The sequence below is a fragment of the Pseudopipra pipra genome, chromosome 2 (genome assembly GCF_036250125.1).
Source record: "Pseudopipra pipra isolate bDixPip1 chromosome 2, bDixPip1.hap1, whole genome shotgun sequence".
Lineage (NCBI taxonomy): Eukaryota > Metazoa > Chordata > Aves > Passeriformes > Pipridae > Pseudopipra > Pseudopipra pipra.
In genome coordinates this window covers 117,080,578-117,103,888 of record NC_087550.1, presented here as the reverse complement: position 1 = coordinate 117,103,888, position 23,311 = coordinate 117,080,578, and the positions used below count along the sequence as shown (strand labels likewise).

Below are 23,311 nucleotides of genomic sequence, written 5' to 3'. Positions count from 1 at the left end.
TGGAAGGTGTCCCTGCCCATGGCAGGGGGTTGGAACTGGATGATCTTTAAGGTCCCTTCCAACCCAAACCATCCTGTGAAAACACAGTCGAGCTACAGAGTCATCAACTGCCTCAAGAAAACACTGAGCCAAAATAAAATGCGAGTTTTTATAAGTAGGTATAAAGACTATATGCAAAGTCCTCAAACAACCACGAAACAGACCTGTTCTGCTTTTAAAAACCATCATGAAATACTTACAAACAATCTTGTGTGGCACCATTCCATTATCCATTTGAAGCCTGTCTTCCAAGAATGCTATTCCAAGGCTACTGAAATTATCTACACTTGCTTCAGCAATGAACTTAAAAGGTTCACCAGGTTTATAGGCCAATGGTGAACAATAGTCTGACCACTTCACGACCTAGAATAAAGCATAGGAACCTTTTTGAGTTTGAAAAGGTTACAGAAAAACATCCAAATATCAGCAATATTATGAGTTTTCAAGGTGAACTGCACAAGATTCGAATACAACCCAAAGAATCTGCTGAGGAAGGGTCGTTTATGCAGCAAAACCTGCTGCAAGATTCAGCCCTGACAGGAGAAAACAACAGCAACATCCACACCAAGTATTCATAGCAAATTGGGGGTACAAATAAATCATTCCCCAAGCCCAAGGCTATGAAAGTTTCGAGTAACACAGAAAATTCCAGCGGAGCATTAATCACATTCTATGAAAAACAAAATTCTATTTGTATTTATTTCCTTCAGCACAAATTCTAAAGGAGAATGCTGATTAAAAGAACAAAAGTGAACTGCAAGGGTTTAATCAAAGTACACAGTGATTATTAGAAGTATTAACTAAACCCTGAGGGTTCAAGCTACTTGTCTACAGCAAAAATTCCTTTCTCCAGGAAATAATCATTATGCAACTGGGATACACACTCAGATACACAAACCAGTTGTTCTGTGAAGGTGTTTTTAGAGACAGTGAAGCACCACCTGTTTTCATGACCTAAAAAAAATTAGCCTTTGCCACATAATATATTCCAATTACTGGGAAACAAAGTGCAATTCCCACACAGCAACTCCAGAACTTTGACATTGCCAACTCTAAAACACTTTCATGAAGTTCACCTTTTTATCACCATACAGAAGATGTAATACATTGATTAAAGACAGTGAGGAAAAACACTTAATTTGAATGCACAAAATGAGGGTGAGCTCTTGGGTATTTTACTTGTCAATATGTGATTATCAGCTAAATTTACCTTTTCACCAATTGCAGTGAAGTGGTTTGCACAATATTCAAAAGAATCCAGCTCCAACTTTTGCCTTTGGAGTATTTCCCAAGGGAACAAGAAGAAAGAAGGAACTGAGAGTTCATCCAATCTAAATGGCTGTGTCTCCTTTCCAAGTCATTCTCAAAGCCAGTCTCTGACTGGCACAACCCAGGTGAGACCATTCAGTCATGGAATCATGGAATGGTTCAGGTGGGAAGGGACCTTGAAGATCATCCAGTGCCACCCCCTGCCATGGGCAGGGACACTTTTCCCTATCCCAGGTTGCTCCAAGTCCCATCCAACCTGGCCTTGGACACTTCCAGGGATCCAGGGGCAGCCACAGCTTCTCTGGGCAACCTGGGCCAGGGCCTCACCACCCTCACAGCCAACAATTCCTTCCCAATATCCCATCTAACTCTGTCACTTTGAAGCCATTCCCCCTTGTCCTGTCACTCTATCCCTTGGAAATAGTCTCTCTCCATCTTTCTTGTTGGCTCCTTCAGGTCCTAGAAGGCCACAATTAGATCACCCCAGAGCTTCTCTTCTCCAGGCTGAACAATCCCAGCTCTCCCAGCCTTTCCTCCCCAGCAGAGCTGCTCCAGCCCTGGGATCCTCTTGGTGCCTGCTCTGGACTCTCTCCAGCAGCTCCATGTCCTTGCTGGGCTGTTCCCCAGGGCTGGAGGCAGCAGGTGGGGGTCTCAATCCATATTCATATTGGTGGCCTTCGGATATCTAACAAGAAAACTGGCTGGGGACCATCTGGTACATCACTTATCCTGACCCTTAGTGAAAAAATCCCATTTCCAAAAGGAAAAGGAGAGCAGTGTGTGGGTGTTCCCCACAAGATCAGCAGCATGTTTTTAAGTTCTGGGTCAAACTTCAGCTCTGTTACACAAGAGCAAGTCACAAGTTCAAGCCAGAACACACAGTTGGTGAGAACCAGCCCTCAAATCCGTGGCAGATGGGTCCTGAACTCCTGGGAATAACAACCACCCACTCCAACGGCAAGCTTCCACCTCCAGGGCTTTCTGAAAGCTCATCAGCATGACTGTACCACAAAGCAGTGCCAGCCCTGGAGTTACAGGGTATATATTGGAACAAAATGTCCTCCTGGAAAGCAGCTACACCAGACCACGATCCACTGGAATCCCTGGAGTCACAGCCAGTCAGACCTCACCCCACTGTCACTGGGGATGTGTGACCAAGTCTGTTTAATATCTTTATTGATGATTTAGATGAGGGGATTGAGTCCATCATCAGCAAATTTGCAGATGACACCAAGCTGGGGGGGAGTGTCCATCAGCTGGAGGGCAGGAGGGCTCTGCAGAGGGACCTGGACAGGCTGGATCCATGGGCTGATTCCAATGGATGAGGTTCAACCAGGCCAAGGGCCGGGTCCTGCACTTTGGCCACAACAACCCCCGGCAGCTCCAGGCTGGGCCAGAGGGGCTGGAGAGCAGCCAGGCAGGAAGGGAGCTGGGAGTGGGGATGGACAGGGAGCTGAACAGGAGCCAGAGTGTGCCCAGGGGGACAAGAAGGCCAATGGATCCTGGCCTGGCTCAGGAACAGGGTGGCCAACAGGTCCAGGGAAGTGATTCTTGCCCTGGACTCAGCACTGGTGAGGCCACCCCTGGAGTGCTGTGTCCAGTTCTGGGCCCTCAGCTCAGGAAGGACATGGAGGGGCTGGAGCAGGTCCAGGGAAGAGCAACGAGGCTGGGGAAGGGACTGGAGCACAAGTGCTGTGAGGAGAGGCTGAGGGAGCTGGGGCTGTTCAGCCTGGAGAAGAGGAGGCTCAGGGGAGACCTCCTCACTCTCTGCAACTCCCTGACAGGAGGGGGGAGCCAGGGGGGGGTTGGTCTCTTTTCCCAGGCAACCATCAGCAAGACAAGAGGGCTGGGTCTGCAGCTGTGCCAGGGGAGGGTTAGGTTGGATATTAGAAAGAATTTCTTTGCAGAGAGGGTGCTCAGGCATTAGAATGGGCTGCCCAGGGAGGGGGTGGATTCTCCGTCCCTGGAGATTTTTAAAAAGAGAGTGGATGTGGCATCAGTGCCATGGGCTGGGAACCACAGCGGGGTTGGATCAAGGGTTGGACTTGATGATCTCTGAGGTCCCTTCCAACCCAGCTGATTCTATGATTCTAAGTCAGCCAGAACTGCCCCAACCAACTGCCTGGAGTAATGACCAGGACAACATTTCCCAGAGGGAAAGGACTCCCAGCTGGGGTTAATTTATTGGTACAACACCCACAGCTGGGAAAGGAAGTCTCCAGTTGTAATCCCAAGGTGGAAAACTCTGAGGGCCTGCTGCTAATGTGGGAATTCACAATGACAAGTGACAAACACTTATGATGCAGGACACAGACTTCCTTCTCCATTCTCCTCAGGATATGACTCCGGGCTACTGTGGTGGAGGGTAAGAAACTCAGATAATATTTAGATATCCTTTCTTACCCAGAGAACAGGCACAAGCAGGTGACACCCACAGGTCACCTGGAAGGTATGAGGAAAATATATTGATGCTCTTGGGTTTTTTTTCAGGGCACCAAGTGAAATATCAGATCTAAAATGTAGTTATTGCTGTGTGGTGCAAATAAAGTGAACACGCAGAAGTGCCTCACAAAGCAAAGCCTTCTTAAAGGGATATTAGGAAGAAATTCTTTACTGTCAGGGTTGGTGAGGACCTGGCACACCAAAACATATGACTTGTAATCCTTGATAAGGCAACAATCCATTTTCTTCACAGCAGAACAAAAATCCTCAGGGAATATTTTTTTAATTTTTTTTTTCTGTTTATGTGTTTTGGGTCCACCTCATTTTCAACAAAAACCAGTCACAGATCCCTGATAGTCCTACAAGGAATGGCTTTTCTGGCTAGAAATTCTCACAGGAGCAACATTCCCTGGCTCTGGTGACATCTGGCTGCCAGAGGTACCAGAATTAAGAGCACTTCACTACAAGTGACATGGACACAGAAGAATAATAAACAAAATACAACAGCAGTCCTTTTCCTCTTCAGTTTTGGTCTTGTGCCTGGACTATCCCTTTTGAGCTTTGTAAATCAAATGAATTATTAATGGCCACATTAGGATGGAAAATATTTGCATTCTTAAGAAAACGCAAACGAAAGCAAGAAGATTAAAAAAAACCTCTGCTGAACAATAAAACCCAAAAGAAGAAATAATTAGAGCTTCAATGCAGATGTTTTTGTGGATCTTTCTGCTATGAAAAAGTACCAAAAAAAATTAAAAATTGTGTCTGAATTGGCCCAGTAGTTTCCAACCTGCCCTCCTATTCCTGCACTCAGGTTAGACAAGTCTATTTACCAACCCCTCTGCTCTCAGTGTTCACCCCAGCAGAGGATTGCTGGAATATCTCCTGGAATAAGTGACCTGGAAAACACGTGATCCTCATCCAGGGCAGCAGACAGGCCACAAGCACCTGTGTGTGTGGCTGTAATTCCAAGCAGGAGCCTGAAACCTGATGCCAGGAAACAAGGATGACAGATGGGTCCTTTAGGGTGCTGAGCAGCTGGGGACAACACCTGCTCCATGGCCCTGGGTGGTGATCCCAGCTTGTGGCAGAGCCTGTTCCATGGAAGAGCTCTGGAACCCCAGCAAACAGGCCAGATGTTTTACTGCTGCCCACCCAGAGATATCCCAGCTTGCACATCTTCCCATTCCTGCTCTTTCCTGGAGGCAGTGAGGTCCATTCTGTTCTCTCCAGTACCTAAAGGAGACTTAAAAGAAGCAGGAGAGGGACTTGGGACAAGGGATGGAGGGACAGGACAAGGGGAAATGGCTTCAAACTGCCAGAGAGTAGGGTTAGATGGGATTTCAGGAAGAAATTCTTGGCTATGAGGGTGAGGAGGCCCTGGCACAGGTTGCCCAGAGAAGCTGTGGCTGCCCCTGGATCCCTGGAAGTGTCCCAGGCCAGGCTGGATGGGGCTTGGAGCAACCTGGGCTGGTGGAAGGTGTCCCTGCCCATGGCAGGGAGTCGGATTGAGATGATCTTTAAGGTCCCTTCCAACCCAAACCTTCCTGTGATTCTGTGACTCTCTTCACCAAGGAAAGCACAGAGCACACACAACATGGGAGAGCCTTAGGAAGGAACAAGAAGAACCTGGACTGCTTGGAAGATTTTTCCTCCCTGCATGTTAAGTTTATGTTTTGCTCTGGGTCACAACCTTTCTCCCCCTTCAGACCTGCATCTAAACTGAGTTAAGAGAGATTATATCACCAAAATCATCAAGGCTGGAAGAGACCTTCAAGATCATCCAGTCCCACCCTCACCCAGCAGCACCACATTCACCCCTAATTCATGTCCCCAAGGGCCACAGCCAGATGCCAATTCAATTATATATTCAGTAATTCAAGTGTTAGAACACCATCTTCTAAATCCATATCTTGAATTTTCAGTACAGTAGTGGAGAAGGCACTGCTCAGATTTCTAAGGATCTAGAACTTGAACATTTTGTAAGTTTGCTTGCCATAAAGATTTCAGTACTAGCTGAATTTATATCTCTGGATGCCTCAAAACACTTTATAAGTATTGCATTTATAAATTACATTTGCACTAAAAGGCAACCACAGTTTTTTAAAATTCCAACCAAGTAGCAGTTTCCTGCTGCATTCCAGAGAAAAGCAAAGAGATTAAAAACTGGATTTTGGTTTCACTTCTGCAGACTGACAAAATAATCCAAATGCACAAAACTTTAACTGGTACTTATAAAATCATAATGAAAGGAAGACTCCAAGACAGACTTTTATTTCATAGAATCTGAGGGTGGTTTGGGTGGGAAGGGACCTTAAAGATTACCCAGTTCCAACCCCCTGCCATGGGCAGGGACACCTTCCACTAGCCCAGGTTGCTCCAAGCCCCTTCCAACCTGGCCTTGGACACTTCCAGGGATCCAGGGGCAGCCACAGCTTCTCTGGGCAACCTGGGCCAGGGCCTCCCCACCCTCACAGCCAAGAATTTCTTCCTAAAATCCCATCCATCCCTGCCCTCTGGCAGTTTGAAGCCATTCCTCCTTGTCCTGCCACTCCATCCCTTGTCCCAAGTCCCTCTCCAGCTCTCTTGGAGCCTCTTTAGGCACTGGAAAGGTCTCCCTGGAGCCTCCTCTTCTCCAGACTGAACAATCCCAGCTCTCCCAGCCTGGCTCCAGAGCAGAGCTGCAGTTCCCACCCACAGCTGGAGAAACATGCTCCTAAAAAACCTCATCGAGATATCTGCAGGTCTATTTGAAGCATCAAATAGAACTAAATCATTAACAGTGATCAATCTTAACGAAGAGATTACCTTTTTATTCCTAATAACATCACAACCCACCTGTTCTGCTTTCTGTGCAAGAAACAGGAAGAACCACTCACCTCTTTCGAAGAGTCAGGAGCTCTCTGGAAGTTCTCTGTCTGAGCAGAAATGCTTTCTGTCACAAAGGCTATATGTTCTGCATTAAGTAACTTCTCAGGATAAATAAAGGGAGAAATGAGGAGGAGACTCCACCTGTTTAAGTCATCAAGGAACTGAAAGAAGCAGAAAAGAAAAGTAAGTCTGTTTAGGGAGCAGCTGATTTAAGAATTCATTTTTAAATTAAGCCCAGCCTAAATTCAAATGTGAGCCTTCAGCCTTGCATGAAGGGTCATGACTATTTCACATTCCCCATGAGGGAAAAAAAAAGGGGTAAAGTACTGAACCATTACCCAGGAACGCATCAAAAATGAAACTAAAAGTGACAACCCACGTTTTTAAAGCCAATTCAAACTCCAGCTTTCAGCTTTACAGGAAGAGTGGAAAAGAGTGGGCCACAAAAACCACTGTGCCATTGGCACTGGGACCCTTGTGGGCCATTTGCCACTGGCAACATTCCTCATCCAACCTGATCCTGCTCTCCCATTCCCACTGCATATTAAATCCTCCTGCATTTGCATCAAAATCCCTCCTCCACTATGTAACTCATAAATAAATAACTCATTCAAAATCAATTTGTCCATGAGTTATTCTATCCACTCATCAGACCACTGAATGGATGAATATTTTATTCATTAAATTTTAAAAATGGTTCTCTCTCTTGTCCCTCACCAAGGAGCAAATAAAGCTCAAAAAAGCTGGAACCAGCAGACCAGTGAACAGGTTTGAGTTCTCCCCACACCAAATGTTGTTTCAAGCGAGGAAAACCAGATGAAAAATGAAAACCATGTTTTATGCAAATGAGTAGTGGAAAATGACACCTTCAGTCATTTTATGTAGAAAGAGAAGAGAATTTCCCCACAGCACACTGAAAACACGTTCATCCCCCACTTCTCAGGTGAAACCCCAGAATATTAAGTCTGTTGGTTGAGTTCAGTGCTCCAACCAGGCTTTAGTGAGCACAGAAGCTGCAAGAGCAAACACTATTATCTTCCAGGGAAAGGGAACTGAACCCAGGAAGCTTTATAGTACCTTGAACATCCCATCTGGCTGAAGATCAAACAAAAAGCCTTTACAGGTTATGATTTATGACTTGCTGGTATCTCAAGCAAATCACTGCTCGCAGTCCAGAGTCAGTTCTACCTACTCAGGGAGCAAAGGAGCTTTGCTGGCTGCCCAGAAGCCAAAAAACCATCCAAGTTAACCTTTTATCTGTTCACAGACGATGCAAAGAGCTGCACAGTGATGCTGCCTCTGCCTTTAATCCAAGGTCAGAGCCCTCGTGTGCCACACACCTGCCCCAGGGATTCTCAGAGAGGGAACTGCCAAGAATTTATTTTTAAGAGACAAAAACATATTGAATAACAGCCCTGACTTCAGGCCAAACTTCATGCCAAGCTACAGCTCCCCAGAGGGCTTCTCAGCTCCCAATAAACCGAGCAGCTTATAAAATCAGTCTGCATGAATAACATTGCAGACAGAAAAAAATGTGCTTACTGTGCAAGGACTGAGGAGAAGCTGCTTCAGAAACCAGCAGAAGTGGAGCAAAGAACACCAGAAATCAGTTGAAATACCTTCTACAAAACAATAATAATCCAGGGCAACTGAGGCAAAACACATAGTCAACTTTGGTTTGTTTTTATTGAAATATGAATTAGGTATTTAACTTTGCTGTGAGAGATTCTGAGATTGCCACCATTGCTTTTAAGGATGAAACAATCTGCTCATTAAATAGCAAAAAGGCTGGTTTTAAATGGAACAAGCTCCATCAGTATTTCTGATCTTGTTTTCCCTCGCTGAAAACATTCTCTTTACCCACTGAACTTGTGGAAAGCTTCTCTGCTTCTTAAAGAACTGCACTCAGCCAGTGACACGGTTCATAAATCCATCTCAGTAATGCCTGTAACAAGGGAAATAATTCCCACCAACACACACATAAACACCAGCAAAGAGCAGAGATCAACAATTCTGGTATTTAGTGACAAATGCAGACAAATCCAACGTTCATTTAAATAATTCAGACTATTCTGGGCAGCGCCAGGGGAGTTCCACTTCTAAGCCTGAAAGTCAAGCAAGCTTAGTTTCAGTTTTGCTTCCTGCAATTCCAAGTGGAACTGGTTCAGGCACTGGATTTTTCCATTGTCCTGGGCTGCCACAGCCTCCCTCCCACCCTCCTCTCCCACTGCCCATTTGCAGAAAACAAGATTTTCATTTTTCATCTCGTTTTCCTCACTTGAAACAACGTTTTGTCTGGGGAGAAGCTGCAAGTTCCCTGTAACCAAAGGCTCAGTTCAGATGCCACGACAGATCCAGCGACGTTTTAAACCTCTGACACAAATCTTGAACCACAAACACAGCTTATATTTTTAGACTAAAACCTTATATGTACTCAAAGTGTGTTGCTGATATGGAAGGAGGCTTTTCACAAGGGCCTGGAGTGACAGGACAAGGGGGAATGGCCTTAAAGTGAGAGAGAGTGGGGTTGGATTAGATATTAGGAAGCAATTCTTCCCTGTGAGGGTGGGGAGGCCCTGGCACAGGTTGCCCAGAGAAGCTGTGGCTGCCCCTGAATCCCTGGAAGTGTCCAAGGCCAGGCTGGATGGGGCTTGGAGCAACCTGGGCTAGTGGAAGGTGTCCCTGCCCATGGCTGGGGGTGGGATGGGATGATCTTTAAGGTCCCTTCCAACTCAAACCATTCTGTGACTCTCTAAAATACCATCAAGCTCTGCCAGCCAAGCTCTTCCATAACCACAGCTGTCCTTACAAAGCTGCACCTAATACACACACACACATATATATAGACATATAGACATATATATAGACATATATACATATATATAGACATATATACATATATAGAGACATATATACATATATAGAGACATATATACATATGGAGACATATATACATACACACACATATCTATATATATATACACATATATACATATATTTATATATATACACATATACATATTATATATATACACACATTTTTATATATGTTATATATTTTATATGTATATACACACGTATATATACATATACACATACACATGCACAGCACATACAGCACCCCTCAGACCACCCCCCAGCTCAACAACCTCTAGCAAGCAGCGAGCAGAGGTAACTACACCCGCACTAACATTCCCTGCCGCGGCACCGCCTGGCTCTCCCTTCATCCATCCCTTGGCTGCGACAGCACGGGAGACGCTCCGGGCGTTATTCCCCGCAATCCCAAACCCCTAAAGATAAAACCACGGCCCCACTGTCGCACCCGCAGCTCCCCGGGGGGCGCGGATGCGCATCCCCGTTGCCGTGGCAACGCGGGGCCGCGCCGCATCGCCGTCCCCGCGGTAACGGCGGACACACACCCCCAGCCCCCCGCCCGCCTCCCCGCGGCTTTTACCTGCGCCTCGCCGGTGAAGAACACCTTGCCGCCGACCCTGAGGCAGACGCGCTCCTCGGGGTGCGGCTGGCGGGCGCAGAAGGTGAAGGAGCAGCGGGAGCGGTGCAGGCTCCGCACGGTGCCGCGGACGAGCGCGGCCGCGCGCGGCCCCCGGCGCGCCCACAGGTACAGGTAGCACAGCGTGATCAGCATGGCGGGCGCGCGCCCCCCCCCGCCCCGCCCCGCCCCCGCGCCGCGGCCAATCGCAGAGCGGGGCGTCACCCGAGCGGGCGCGGTCCGCAGCTCTGATTGGCTGCCGGCGCCTGGCGCGCCGAGCGCCCCGCCCCTTTCGCGCCGTCGCCCCGCCCCCTCCTCGGCGCTCAGTCGTGAGGCGGCGGTGCCGCGGTTCGCCTCGGAGCGCTTCCCGTCGGCTCGCAGTTGTGTGGTGAAAGGACGTGTAAAATTAATAAAAGCCGTCAAAAATCATTAAACGTGGCTTGCGGCGTTATGTTTGCACCGGGATAGTTGTCCCCGTGCTCTGGAGGAGGAAGAGGAGGGAGGAGCAAGTGATGAACTGTCGCCCCGAGCGCCGCGATCCGGCGCCTCAGGGAATGGCGGAATGGTTTGGGTTGGAAAGGACTTTAAAGATGATTTTGTTCCAGCCCCCTGCCATGGGCAGAGACACCTTCCACTAGCCCAGGTTGCTCCAAGCCCTGTCCAACCTGGCCTTGGACACTTCCAAGGATCCAGGGGCAGCCACAGCTTCTCTGGGCAACCTAGGCCAGGGCCTCCCCACCCTCACAGTCAAGAATTAATTCCCAATATCCAATCTAACCTTGCCTTCCTTCACCTTAAGGCCATTCCCCCTTGTCCTGTCACTACCTTTCCCTTGTCCAAAGTCCCTCTCCAGCTCTCTTGTAGCTCCCTTTAGGCCCTGGAAGGGGCTCTGAGGTCTTCCCAGAGCCTTCTCCTCTCCAGGCTGAACAATCCCAGCTCTCCCAGCCTTTCCTCCCAGCAGAGCTGCTCCAGCCCTGGGATCCTCTTGGTTCCTGCTCTGGACTCTCCCCAGCAGCTCCATGTCCTTGCTGGGCTGTTCCCCAGGGCTGGAGCAGCTCTGCAGGGGGGTCTCCCCTGAGGGGACAGAGGGGCAGAATCACCTCCCTCACCTGCTGGTTACTCCTATTTTAATGCAGCCCCGGATAAATCCTGCAGCTTCTGCTCTCCAAACCATAGAATCACAGAACCACGGAATTGTTTGGTTTGGAAGGGACTTTAAAGATAATCTCATTCCAACCCCCTGCCATGGGCAGGGACACCTTCCACTAGCCCAGATTGCTCAGAGCTCCATCCAACCTGGCCTTGGACACTTCCAGGAATGGGACATAATGCTGATTTCCACAGTGCATGGCAGAAACAGGTGACTATGATTTGGAGGGTCAAATAGTTTAAGTATTTCTTCTTCTCTACCTCAAGCTTAAGAAATTCCAGCCTAGTGCTGCTGCCACATCCTTTGCTACAGAGAGAGGAACAAGGTCTCCAGTGGTCCTAACCTGGACCTAACACCAGACACTGCTCCTTTGTGTGACTTTATCTCATGCAGGAAGGCAAAATACTTACCTTGGGCACATCAAAGGAAAGAAAACAAACAAAGTATACAACCTGCAAAGAAAGCTCTCAGCTTTGGAATTCACTTTCTCCCTTTTAGTTCAACAGCACATGCATTGCTGACCCTCAGAGAGCACCACAAAGCACAACTGTTTGTGTAACCTTTGCACGATGAGGAACTTGCTTTGCTTTATCCTGTGTTGGGATTGAACACAGTTCACTACAGTTTTTCAGGTTCCCTTACCCTGGAAAAGTTCATGAGTAAATGAGAAAACTGAATCAAAATTTCACCTTGCAAGGGAATCGAAAGCAGAACAGTATACAGGCAAAAAACAACCCAATTTTAATACAGGTTTTGACATATGTTGGCACATAATTAATTTGGAGCCATAGCCTTGTTGTAGGTTTTCTAGTTTTTATTATGATGTAGCTTAGACTTAATTAATCAGGACAAGCTTTGATTAAAGGGTTAAGAATTTCAGATTGGGAATCAGATGATGATGTAAGAGTTGAGTCTGTCCAAGTTATTCTCAGGTGATGTCAGAGGTCTGAAAGGTACTCCTGGCTTTTTGGGAAAATGGATGAGCAACATGACAGAACCAGTGTCTTCTGATCCTGTGAAGTGTTCCTCACCAAATATTAAATTTAAACACCTTATATTAAAATTAAATGTATTAAAAGTTAATATAGTTCTTAAAATTATACAGCTGTGACTGGCCCAACTGCAGCATTTTTTATTCTGCTGCCACAAACCATTTTCTACAGCTCTGCAACCTTGAGCTTATGATTCCCATGAAAATGCCAATTAAAGTGGTGTGGTTTGATTAATTAGTACTATAATGTAATATTGACTCACATTTTTTCTACAGTGTTACACATCATTAGATTAGATTACATTACAGCTTCATCAATGAAATTATATTTTCAATAATTTTGTAATAAATTTGGTCTTTATCAACAGGTTTAATTGAGAATAACTTTGCATCTTCTGGAGAGTTACAGGTAAATAGTTCAGGCTTTAGTCCTGCACTATTATCCATGTTGGCAGATTCCATCCAGAGGTATAAATCAATTATCCTCACATACAGATCAGGACCATAAACATGAGTTGTGTAATGCAAACTTCCCTTTCAACTATCAGGTTAAATCAGGATTAAATAAAACAAAGCTGCTGATATTGTATATGTGTATTTAAGAGTGTAATTTAGCAAGGTATTTAATTGCAATTTAAGTTAGTTAAGAAGTTTGCCAGTTTCTCCTCAGGACCTGTGCTGCTATTTAATATATATTTTGTAATTTGAACATTATTCATTTATTTTTCATTCCAATAATTGTACTGATCTTGATACATAAATATTTAAAGTGAATGAGACTGTGCACATATTTTCTTTTCTTTGAGTTATAGCACTATTTACTTACAACTTCACAGATACCACAAGGTATTTAAACATGGTTGAGAGTAGATTTAGACAGAAGGTACCTAATTCATAATGAATAATCAACAAGCACTCCATGCTCAGTAAATGAAATTATTTTTCCCTCTCTGGAAAGTTCACACGAGAAACCCAAGTTGATTTCTATTCAGTCTTAAAGCATATATAGGAAGAAAAAAGAATATATTAGGAAGAAATTCTTCCCTGTGAGGGTGCTGAGGGGCTGGGATAGAATTCCCAGAGAAGCTGTGGCTGCCCCTGGATCCCTGGAAGTGTCCAAGGCCAGGCTGGACGGGGCTTGGAGCAACCTGGGCTGGTGGAAGGTGTCCCTGCCCATGGCAGGGGGTGGCACTGGATCATCTTTAAGGTCCCTCCAAAGTCAAACCATTCTGTGATTCTCTGTTTTACACTTTGAAATCAAAGATTCCTCAAAGCAATGCCACTCATAACCCTTGTTCTTTGGGGGACAAAGCAATCCTTGGCATAATCTTTCTCCATCCCTCAAATAGGAATTTAATCAAAGGAACAACCCTGTAGTGCTGAGGGAGTCACCAGGCCTGTCTTTAAGTCCTCTCACTTTCACTATTTTTGGGGTTTTTTTTCTCTTTTAAAGCCAGGACATGAAAAATACTTCAGCCATTAAAAATATAACTTCACATTTAAAATTCTCTTTACGCCTCTTTTTTTTTAGGAGAGGGTCTGGGTGAGCTTTTCCAAGCCTGTGCAAAAAGTGTATTTACATCATATATTTCCTATGGAGCAAGTACAGATTCCATAAAACAGCCACAGAAGGATAAAGGGCATCACATCCCATGGGATTTGCTAACAAAAAATCTTTTGTTTCCCTGGGAGTGCCCTCCTGGGACAGCCAAGGTGGGAGCCCATCCTACCTTTGAACTGTTCGGGGAGCGAAAAAAAACCCCCTCATTAAGGACATTTCCCTCCTTTTACCTGAGGCCGTGTTTGTTTTAGGTGAGTTTATTTGTTTTAGGTGAGTTTCTGGGGCAGTTCAGATAAAGGAGGGGCTCAAGGCCCAGCCTGGCCCAGGCTTTAGAGCATCCAAGGCCATGGAAGGTGCAGCCACGAGCCTCCCGCTCCGGGAGCCGGCAGGACACGTCCATCCCCATTCCCGGGGCTCCTGGAAGCTCCAGCAGCACCTGCCTCGGCTCAGGGAGCACCAGGAGAGGTAAGGAAGGCACAGGGAGAGGCTTTTCCAGCAGCATTCCTTGGGAAAATCCAGCTGTAAGAATCATTTGAATGTCACTGTTTCCGGCAGAAAACATTTTTCAGCTTTGTATCGTAAAAAAACGTGTCTGAAAATGTTTCTTGTTAAACATTTGATGGGTTAATTTTGTCCAGGTTTGTTTTTTTTTTAACTTTATCCTTGTTAGTCAGATATTACTTAGAAATGAAAATTGAGGTTGTGATCACCGATCTATTATTAATATTATTTTTACATTTATTTGCCTTTTCTAGCAGAAAGCACTTTTTCCATTTCCCCACCTGGATCCTGCACAGCAGCAGAGATGGAAAATACTGTGGAAAAGAGCATCCCCCCCCCCCCAACAAAAAAAAAAAGGCAGATGCAGCACCCACCACTCCATGTGCTCTCTTAGGCTAATTAGATTAGATTAATTCTGGATTCTGTCTGATTAATTCTGGAATTGCTGATTCAATAAATAACCAGCCTCTCAATGACAACATGGAATGTGTATTCAGACACCCTGGCAGAGAGGGAGGGAGGGAGGGGTAGTTTTTCTTTTGAAATAAAAAGATTTCATCATCATTTAGATCATTTTGAGTTCACTGCAGACACTTGGAGCTGGGAAATCCTGAAGGGAAAAAAAGGAGACCTTCGGGAAGAGATTGTGTGGTTTGTTCAATCACTTGGGAGGCAGAAGACAAAATATTGCCCTAGAAATCAGATTTCCCAAATCAAAATGCTCTCAGGGGCCTGGTGGGATTGTTGGGGCTGTGCAGGGCCAGGAGTTGGACTGGATGATCCCTGTGGGTCCCCTCCAGCTCGGGATATTCCATGATTATTGTATCTTACCCTTGCAGCAGCCCTGCTTTGTGGAGGCCCTGGACACTCCCAGCGAGGGATGGGGAGACCCCAGAGAATCAACAACTGGTGAGGCTGAATTCTGGAGCAAATAATCCCTCTGGAAAACCAGGGCAGGGACTGGACATGGGAAACGAGACTTGGTCATTCCTTCATTTGTTCTTTCAAGTATTTCTTTTCAGTTTTAGGAAACACAGTTCCAATGACACTGTCCTGGACCTGGGGATGGTTAAGAGTATCTCTAATTTTGTGTCAGATATAGAATCATTATCAGCTCTTAAAGAGCTGCAGAAACAGCTGCTTACTCCACACAACCCTTATTTTAACAGCAGTTCATATTTGCTTAATTACATATATAAAAACCTCCTCCTTTTGAAATCTCCAGGCCTAGTATGGATGTGATGCTTTGTGTAGAGAGGGAGTGAAAATGACTTTAAGGTGAAATGTAAAAAATATACTTTCAGGTGCACAGTCTTATTTATTGTTTTTTTTTTGGGGGGGGGAGGGATGTTGCTGTAGCTAAACCACCCAGGAAATGAAGAGAAAATTGAATTTTAAAGTAACTCTTACTGCCTTTGAGATGTACTGTGATTATTAATTTTAATTCCTCAGGTGGGAAGATTTGTTGGGCTCCAAGAACAAAAATAATTAAGCACAATCAACACAGGTCCTGCTGGCTTATTCTCATGAGAATTCTCACTCTTACAGTGATGATTTCAAGAAACTGTTTGTGACATCAGGAAATTGTGATTTCTTACTGACATGATGGTTTTGCTGAAAATTTTATCCAAGCAGCTCAAAAGTTTTAATTCACACTCGGGCTTCTGCCCACTTGTGTGAGGAGAACAAAGCACACATGAAGTTATAAATTAAAGAGCTGGTTTCAATTTTTAAAATATTAAAGTATTTTAAAATTTAAAATTTTTAAATTTTTAAATAAAATTTAAAATTTTAATAATATCCTTCCAGAAGCTTCTCAGATCCTTCTTATCCAAACTTTCTGGTCCATCCACACACCTGCAGCATCTGAGATGCCTCTGCAGTGTGGGATATAATGAGGGCTGAAGGATCAGGAGATGCTCCAAACACTGGAGAGTGAAGCAAATTAAAGTTTTAATATCCTCTGTGTAGTTAAAAAAAAAAACCCAAACAACAATTTAGGAATTTAAATGTAAGAATCCAACCTGACAAATTGAAAGAGGCAGAGAAAAGCCCCCAGAAATAAAAAGCACTGGTGAAAAATATTAAACTAATCATTTCACCTCTGTTGCCAAGAACGTGTGTAACAATGCACCCTAAAGCTACCTACACAAAATATGCTTTTCCTCTTATAACAAGTAACACTTTTCCAACCAAATATAAATATACTGTTATTTATGCCCAAAGAAAAGCCATGAGAAGGGATTTCCCTGCCCATGGAAGGGGGTTAGAACCTTATGGTCCCAAACTCTTCTGTGATTCTACAGTTTGAAGTTACTATTGCCAGAACTACAATAAAATATAAATTAAGAGTGAACATTTTCTGCTGTGTACAAACTGAGGATGATTTTCCATTTAATTGGCTTTTATCAGAGCTGCTTTTCAAAAGTGTTGTCTGATAAGTCTGAAAAGAAAAAGTATATAATGGGTGTTTAATCAATCCCTGCTATTATTTATATGATTATTTCAAAATAATACTTATTCCAAAGAGAAAACAGTAGAAACTACAGGTAAATAAAGATACAAAAGACTAATTTTAAAGTAAATGTGAAAGGAGCTTTTTTAATGCTCTTTGCACTGAAATATGAGATGCCAGTTGTGTCTTGATTTTGCTGTTTGGGCCCTTAATGTGCTTTTTGTGATCTTTTATCCCAATTAAGCTTTTGATTAGTGTTGGTAAAGAGGTATTTTATAACACTCTGTTGGGGTTTAACCCCAGCTGGCAACTCAGTATTACACAGCCAGGAAAACCCAGTCCTTAAACTGATTGAAAATCCTATTTTTTTCCCCATCACTGAACTCCCATTTGGTGGTGTTATCAGCCCACTACAGATATTCCATAAGAACTAAGGTAAAATGTACAATTCCCTGGCTTTGTGGTTCATAAAATGGACAAATTTTGTTAAATGTGCAACTTTTGGCACATAAATTCTCCAAAGTCCACTTAGTCAGGGGAAACCAAGGTGCAGCAGAGCAGAGAAATCAACATTACTGGGGAATTTTACGGAAGAAAGTAAGTGAAATCTTCATTTTTAGCCTATTCTAAATCATAAATATATATATATATAAATAAATAATAAAAAATTATATATATTATATATATAAATATATATAAATATATATATAAATATATATATTATATAAATTATATATAAAATAAATACTATCTCTTTACAGTCAGAACTGGATGGTCAATTAATAAACTGCAGATCAAAAGGAGCCCTGGGGTTTCAACATCCAGTGAGGTGAGTTAAATCTTATCACTTGATACAGGAAAAGTGACACCTTCCAAAATGAGACATATTCCTTCTCAGCAGAAGAATTACTTTGCCTCTGGAACATCTCTTTTTAGTAAAGCAGTTTAATTACTCATTCAACTGCCCAGGTTTTTATCCCTCCACGAGGAAAGATGCCCAGGCTGAACAGACCCTGAAACAACACAAAAATAAGGAAAAAGTAACCCTAAAAAACCCTGATGTTTTTCTGCCTCATCTCATTTATATTTACATTTATTAATATGATAATGAGCTCACAAAGCCCAAATAATCAATGGGAAGAGCTGCCAGTGGAATGTGTTACACATCTGGGTCTGGAGGTTGCTTAGATTGGGTTAAAATTAATTCCAGGTAAAGCTTTTCCTGTGCTTGGGGGGACTGACAAAGGTTTTCACCAACATTTGGATTCTTTAGGGTTTAATGATGTAGAAACTCCTGATTGGGACTTTCCTTTAGAGGGGGAAAATTAATAGAATATCCCCTTTCTTTACAAGCACCCAACCCCAATCTAACCCTGGTACCCTAATCTTAACTCCAGAATTAATTATTTCATTTCCAGAAAATCAGTTTGAATCTTCCAGCCAGCTCAGATGGACAAATGTCACATGGTTTTATTTTTTTTTCCTCTTAAAATATTTTTTTTTTCTTATTAGACTTTATTTGCCCAAGTCCAAATCCCAAAAGTTTCTTACTAACATGGGAGAGAAGGTTCTGGCGAGTTTTCCAGTCCAAGCTACAATTCACTTCTACAATGATGATGATGAGGAAGAGGAAGAAGAAATGGGTTCAGCCTGATAAAGAACAGTGGTCAGCCTTGAGAAACACAAAAATCAACCTTAAAAAGTCAAAGAACTGTCAGAAATACAGGGACAAACATCTGAGCAGAGAAACACATCACAGCTCAAAATATAAAACTATTTATAACCATCTTACCAAGGAGAATGAGTCAATGGAGCTGGGAAATAAGAGGAAATCCTTTTGTGTCTGGAGAGACTTTGAAATAAAACCCTGAAGCTGAACAAAAAGATTGTGAGCTTTAAATCAAGTTGGTTTAAGTAACACAGATAAAGGACATCAAGAGCATTGTGCTTAATTACTCTTTTTTACATTGCAGTCCTGATAAAGTGAAAGTTGCATTGATTGTGAGACTGAATAACATAATGTACAGGCCCAAAATAACCCAAAGGCTTTGAAACATAATGAATTTGAGCAAGAAATTATTTAAAATGCAAAGACTGTTGCTCATTAGCTCCATGGGGCACATTTATTCTGATATAAATCCTGAATGCCCCATTGTAATAATCCATTTCCAGTACAACCCACTGGCAGGACAAGCTCTAAATTAGAGTTGCAATATTTTCTGGGGTCCTGTCATTCTGTCATTATCAGATTTCCCCCCACCTGTAATCAGAAAAGTGTCTTTTGCCAGTCAGAAAAAAAGTCAGCCTCGATTAACAACTATGATTTCATTTAATGACACATTAAAACACACATTGTGTGGTACCTTTTTTTCCCTTCACCACAGCATTGTGTGTGCTCAGAGAGTTTGTCAGTGCTTGCCTTGCCACCAGCAGTTTTTAATTAGCTCAAAGATTAATTATTTGGCCTCACTGTGTTTCAAATTTATTATGCTTCTTGTCTCTTATCCCCAACCAAAACTGGCCTGGTTTCCCTGGAGACAAGGCAAAGGCAGAATTCCAGATCCTTGACCTTTTCTGCATCACTGTGGGTTGTGTAGACAAGGTCAGGCAGTTTTAAGAACCACTTAAAGTGTGTGTCAGATCTTCCTCTCAGTGATGTCCTGGCAAACAAAGCCCTGGTGTCACACATTTGAAGTCTGGCAAATTAGGATTCCAAATAAATTCATGCATTAAAATGAGGGATTTTTTTTTTTTTTTTTAAAATCTCCGCTTGCAAACTAAAAAGAGGATCTGTTAATTCAATTTTCACAAGGGGACAGCAAATTATAATGTAGGGAATGACAAGAACCAGTTGAAATTTAAACCCTGAAGTTTAGATTAAATATGAAAACTCAGCTTTTACATCTCACCCGTTCACCATTTCCACATCTCCACTTCCAGACACATGGAACTAAAATACAGGCATTTTAAGGGTCTTTCCCAAGATACCCTGAAATTATTTATTCCCCACCTTCATCATGATTCAGTTTGTGGCAAAAAGGAACAGAAAAGCATCCGAGATGACTTGACAGGTGTGTGATGACACATCACACACACACAGGATGCACTGGGACCCCTTCCCAGCCTGTCAATAATTAAGAGAAGCCTGGGAGTGACCTGATGCAGCATCTCTGATTTTATGATCTCTGTGATCCAACTGCTGTGAACTTCCCAGTTCTGATTTGTTGCCTCATCTGCGAGCTGACCCTGCAAAGTTCACGGTGACCTTCAAACCATCCCTCACTTACAGGAAAAAGATAACAAAGCATCCCCAAAGAACCAGTTTATCATGAGTTTTCTCCTTCAAACACAGGCCTAGAAACAGCATTTCACAGATTAAATGCTGGCTGGGGGCTCTGTTCCCCAAAACTTCCCTCGGTATTTCAACAGCTGCAACATTTCCAGCAAATGCTCCTTTTGATTCCCAGTCTGGAAAATGATGGCAGGAAAAGGCAAGTTAATGTTCCACTGGTACAGGAATGCTGGAGAGGTGTCCACACAACAATTTCATATTTCTGTTGTATGTATTCATGTGAAAAATCATATTTAAGGTTTATGTTCATTGAACAGTCCTGAATTCTGTTTCTGAGATCTTTTAAGCCAAGCTCCTGAAGGCCACATAAACCCAAGGAATTTTATCCTCACACGAGACAGAAGTTTGCTGAGTGTTCTTTCTAACTATAATGCAGCAATAATTTGGATTAAGAGGAAAAAAAACTACAGTAGGAATTTTTTTTTCCTAAGCTACATTTACACTGAATGACAACAGCAGCAAAACCCAGAAAAGGCAATATTCCCAATAACAGTTTTATGAGCTCCAGAGACAAAATCCATCCCATTCACTGAAACACTTCCTATTTAATTACACTCCATAGAATCATGATTTCCAGACTGGGTAATTCTATCAGCTGCTTTTAGCAGAAGGCTGAGAATTCAGTTGATCCATTAACTGCAGAGCACACCCCCAAGATTTCCTTTGGCAACCCCTCTGTAAGGGAGCTGGCAGAACAAAACCAAATCCTTCCAAAACTTTCTCCTCAGGAAACAGTTTAATTCATGAATAGAGGGAGAGATACAAAACCCCCCATTCATCTCAGTTTGTTTGAAAGCTGCAGACTCTGCATTGAGCATTTTAGTGACTCAGACTCAAGGGCCCACGAAAAAGGTGCATTATGGAACAAAATGCATTAACACAAAATCACCAATCAGCTCTCCTGTTTGTGAGGCAGAAATGCTTTATCATTTGCACTCACAAATGACACAGAAACTGCCTGGTAACAAAATCAAGTAGAAGAACTCCTGAAAAGAGGTTTGAGTGGGGAGGGGTCGGGCTTTTCTGCCACGTCTCAAGTGAAAGGAGGAGAGGAAATGGCCTTAAATTGCCCCAGAAAAGGTTCAGATGAGAGATTAGAAACAATTTTTCCCTGCAGGAGTGGTCAGGCCTTGGAATCAGTGTCCCAGGGAGGTGGTGGAGTCCCTGTGTCTGGGAGTGTCCCAGAGGTGTCTGGATGTGGCCCTTGGGGCCATGGATTGGGGGTGATCCTGGTGGTGCTGGGTGAGGGTGGCACTGGATGATCCTGAAGGGCTCTTCCAACCTTGGTGGTTCTGTGACTACTTAGATTGTCCCACCACTACCTCCAGTCTCATATTTCAGTTCTCTCAGAGATTAAACATTCACTATTTCTACAGTTATAATCTCTTAATTGAAGGACCTTTTAGGCCTAACTTTGCCTCATTTAATTTACAGAATCTAAAGGCCCACTAAAAAGAATGTCAGTATTACTTTACCAACATCTTTCCTTGTACAGACTTCACTTGCCATTGGTGGTAGAGTTGCATTTTAAATGTTTTATATATATATATATATACACAACCTAGCACAGATGTGTACCAGGATAAACATTTATTATCTTTATTATTACAGCTTTCTATTTTATATGAGAGCCTTTGATTGTCCCTACTCATATCTAGACCTTTGCCATAACAAAATCTAGACTAATGTGTTACTCATCTTTTAGCCCCAATCCCAAATAATGGTTATTCTACAGATGATCAAGCTGACAGCATTCCTCCTGTGCTCCAAATAATTTTGGAATGGTCTGTACAATGCTTTAGGTAACAGCAAAAGTACACCTGCATAACTCAAGGTGAATCATGGAATGGTTTGGGTTGGAAGGGACCTTAAAGATGATCCAGTGCCACCCCCTGCCATGGGTAGGGACACCTTCCACCAGCCCAGGTTATAGCAAGATGTGTAAAAAAAAACCCCAACAGGGTAAAAACTGCAGGAGAATCCTAAAAAGGTGCATTTAAAAACAAGGCTGAAGTTTCATCACTTGGATTATCCCAGCAGGGACGAGGCAGTTGATCAAACTCTATTTAGTTCTGCTACAATAATGAAGTCAGAAGGGTGAAAACAAGGGCAAATTTAGGTTTGTGCCTTTATGTATTTAGTTCTTCCTCTGTCTTCTGTGAGAAGAATGGACACCTGATATCCAGCCTTTAACAGGTGTGTTTTGTAAAGAAAGGCACTGCCAGCAACACTGTTCAATCATTCCAGGGTTTTGTTTTTTCTCAATATCTAAGGCAAAAATCTACATAAATCCCACCAAACAGCTGTATATTTACAAAACCTCCTCTCCTCTTTGCTGGCATCTTCTCCTTAATCACCATCACAGCCAAGACCTACGGATCCCCACCAAGGAAATGATGGATCCCCACCACCTACAACCCCCTACAACACATTTATTAGCCCACAAAACACCCCATTCCCTGACCACAAGAGGCCATTTCTGAAGTGTCAAACACCACCAAGTTGAAGAAAAGGTCACCCTGGTGCCTTTGAAGCACCAGTGACAGAAAAGCAAAGATTGAGTTTCGTCCCTGCAAGTTTTACTTAAACAAAAGGCCCCCCCTTTCCCTCCTCACCCCGGTGCCTCTTGTTGGTTTTCCCATAATTGTGGGGTCTTGCAGGGAAATGAAATGGCAGATTCATCACTGATACAATCTTTGCCCAAGGTTTACAGTCCTTTAATTTGTGTGCTTTCAGGGCTTGAGGGCATTTTCCAGTAGCTTTGCTTTATCCCTGAAGGGATTTGGGTCTCCTTAACAGGGGACTAAATTAATCCTCCCATCAGATGAGACCAGAAACGTGGCCTTCAGTTGTTGTCAAGTCAGAATTCCAAAGGAAATTGCTTTCTCACAGAGCAAGAGGAAAGTGGAACACAGGAAAAACACAGGGAAAAAAAAATAAATGACAGTCAATACTTCAATGTCTGTAATGTGATTAGAGAAGTGACAAAAGGGTAAATATATATCTTTGTGGCTGTTGATCATAAAATCCTGAATTCATTCGATGTATGGGTGTCTGAGCATGTCAATTAAAATTAACTGAAGGACAAAATTGTGGCAGGAGTGGGAAACAACAGCAAACTAAACCCAAAACTTCACTAACAAGTCTACAACTCCCAAACAAATCAACCTTGCACAGATTTACAGCCATT

The 23,311-nt window shown here is 43.4% G+C and overlaps 1 protein-coding gene and 1 long non-coding RNA gene across 7 annotated transcripts in view; one reads left to right on the top strand and one right to left on the bottom strand.

Moving 5' to 3' along the window:
- HLCS (holocarboxylase synthetase) overlaps window positions 1-10,293 on the bottom strand; it is a 122,171-nt gene extending 111,878 nt beyond the window's left edge. For 2 of the 6 annotated variants that reach the window (XM_064647097.1, XM_064647101.1), the window contains exons 1-3: window positions 10,076-10,282; window positions 6,630-6,782; window positions 240-402 (exon numbers count right to left, since the gene is read on the bottom strand). In XM_064647097.1, coding sequence (XP_064503167.1) covers window positions 240-402; window positions 6,630-6,782; window positions 10,076-10,267 — 508 coding nt within the window. In that variant the 5' untranslated portion in view covers window positions 10,268-10,282. Of the gene's footprint in view, window positions 1-239; window positions 403-4,905; window positions 4,945-6,629; window positions 6,783-9,802; window positions 9,910-10,075 lie in introns of those variants that run through there. The other 4 variants (XM_064647096.1, XM_064647099.1, XM_064647098.1 and 1 more) reach the window with 4 other exon arrangements.
- Window positions 2,477-4,259, top strand: LOC135410417 (uncharacterized). The gene is made up of 2 exons (XR_010428672.1): window positions 2,477-3,673; window positions 4,091-4,259. It is a non-coding gene; the product is annotated as an uncharacterized LOC135410417 (long non-coding RNA).
- Window positions 10,294-23,311: the final 13,018 nt, after the last annotated feature.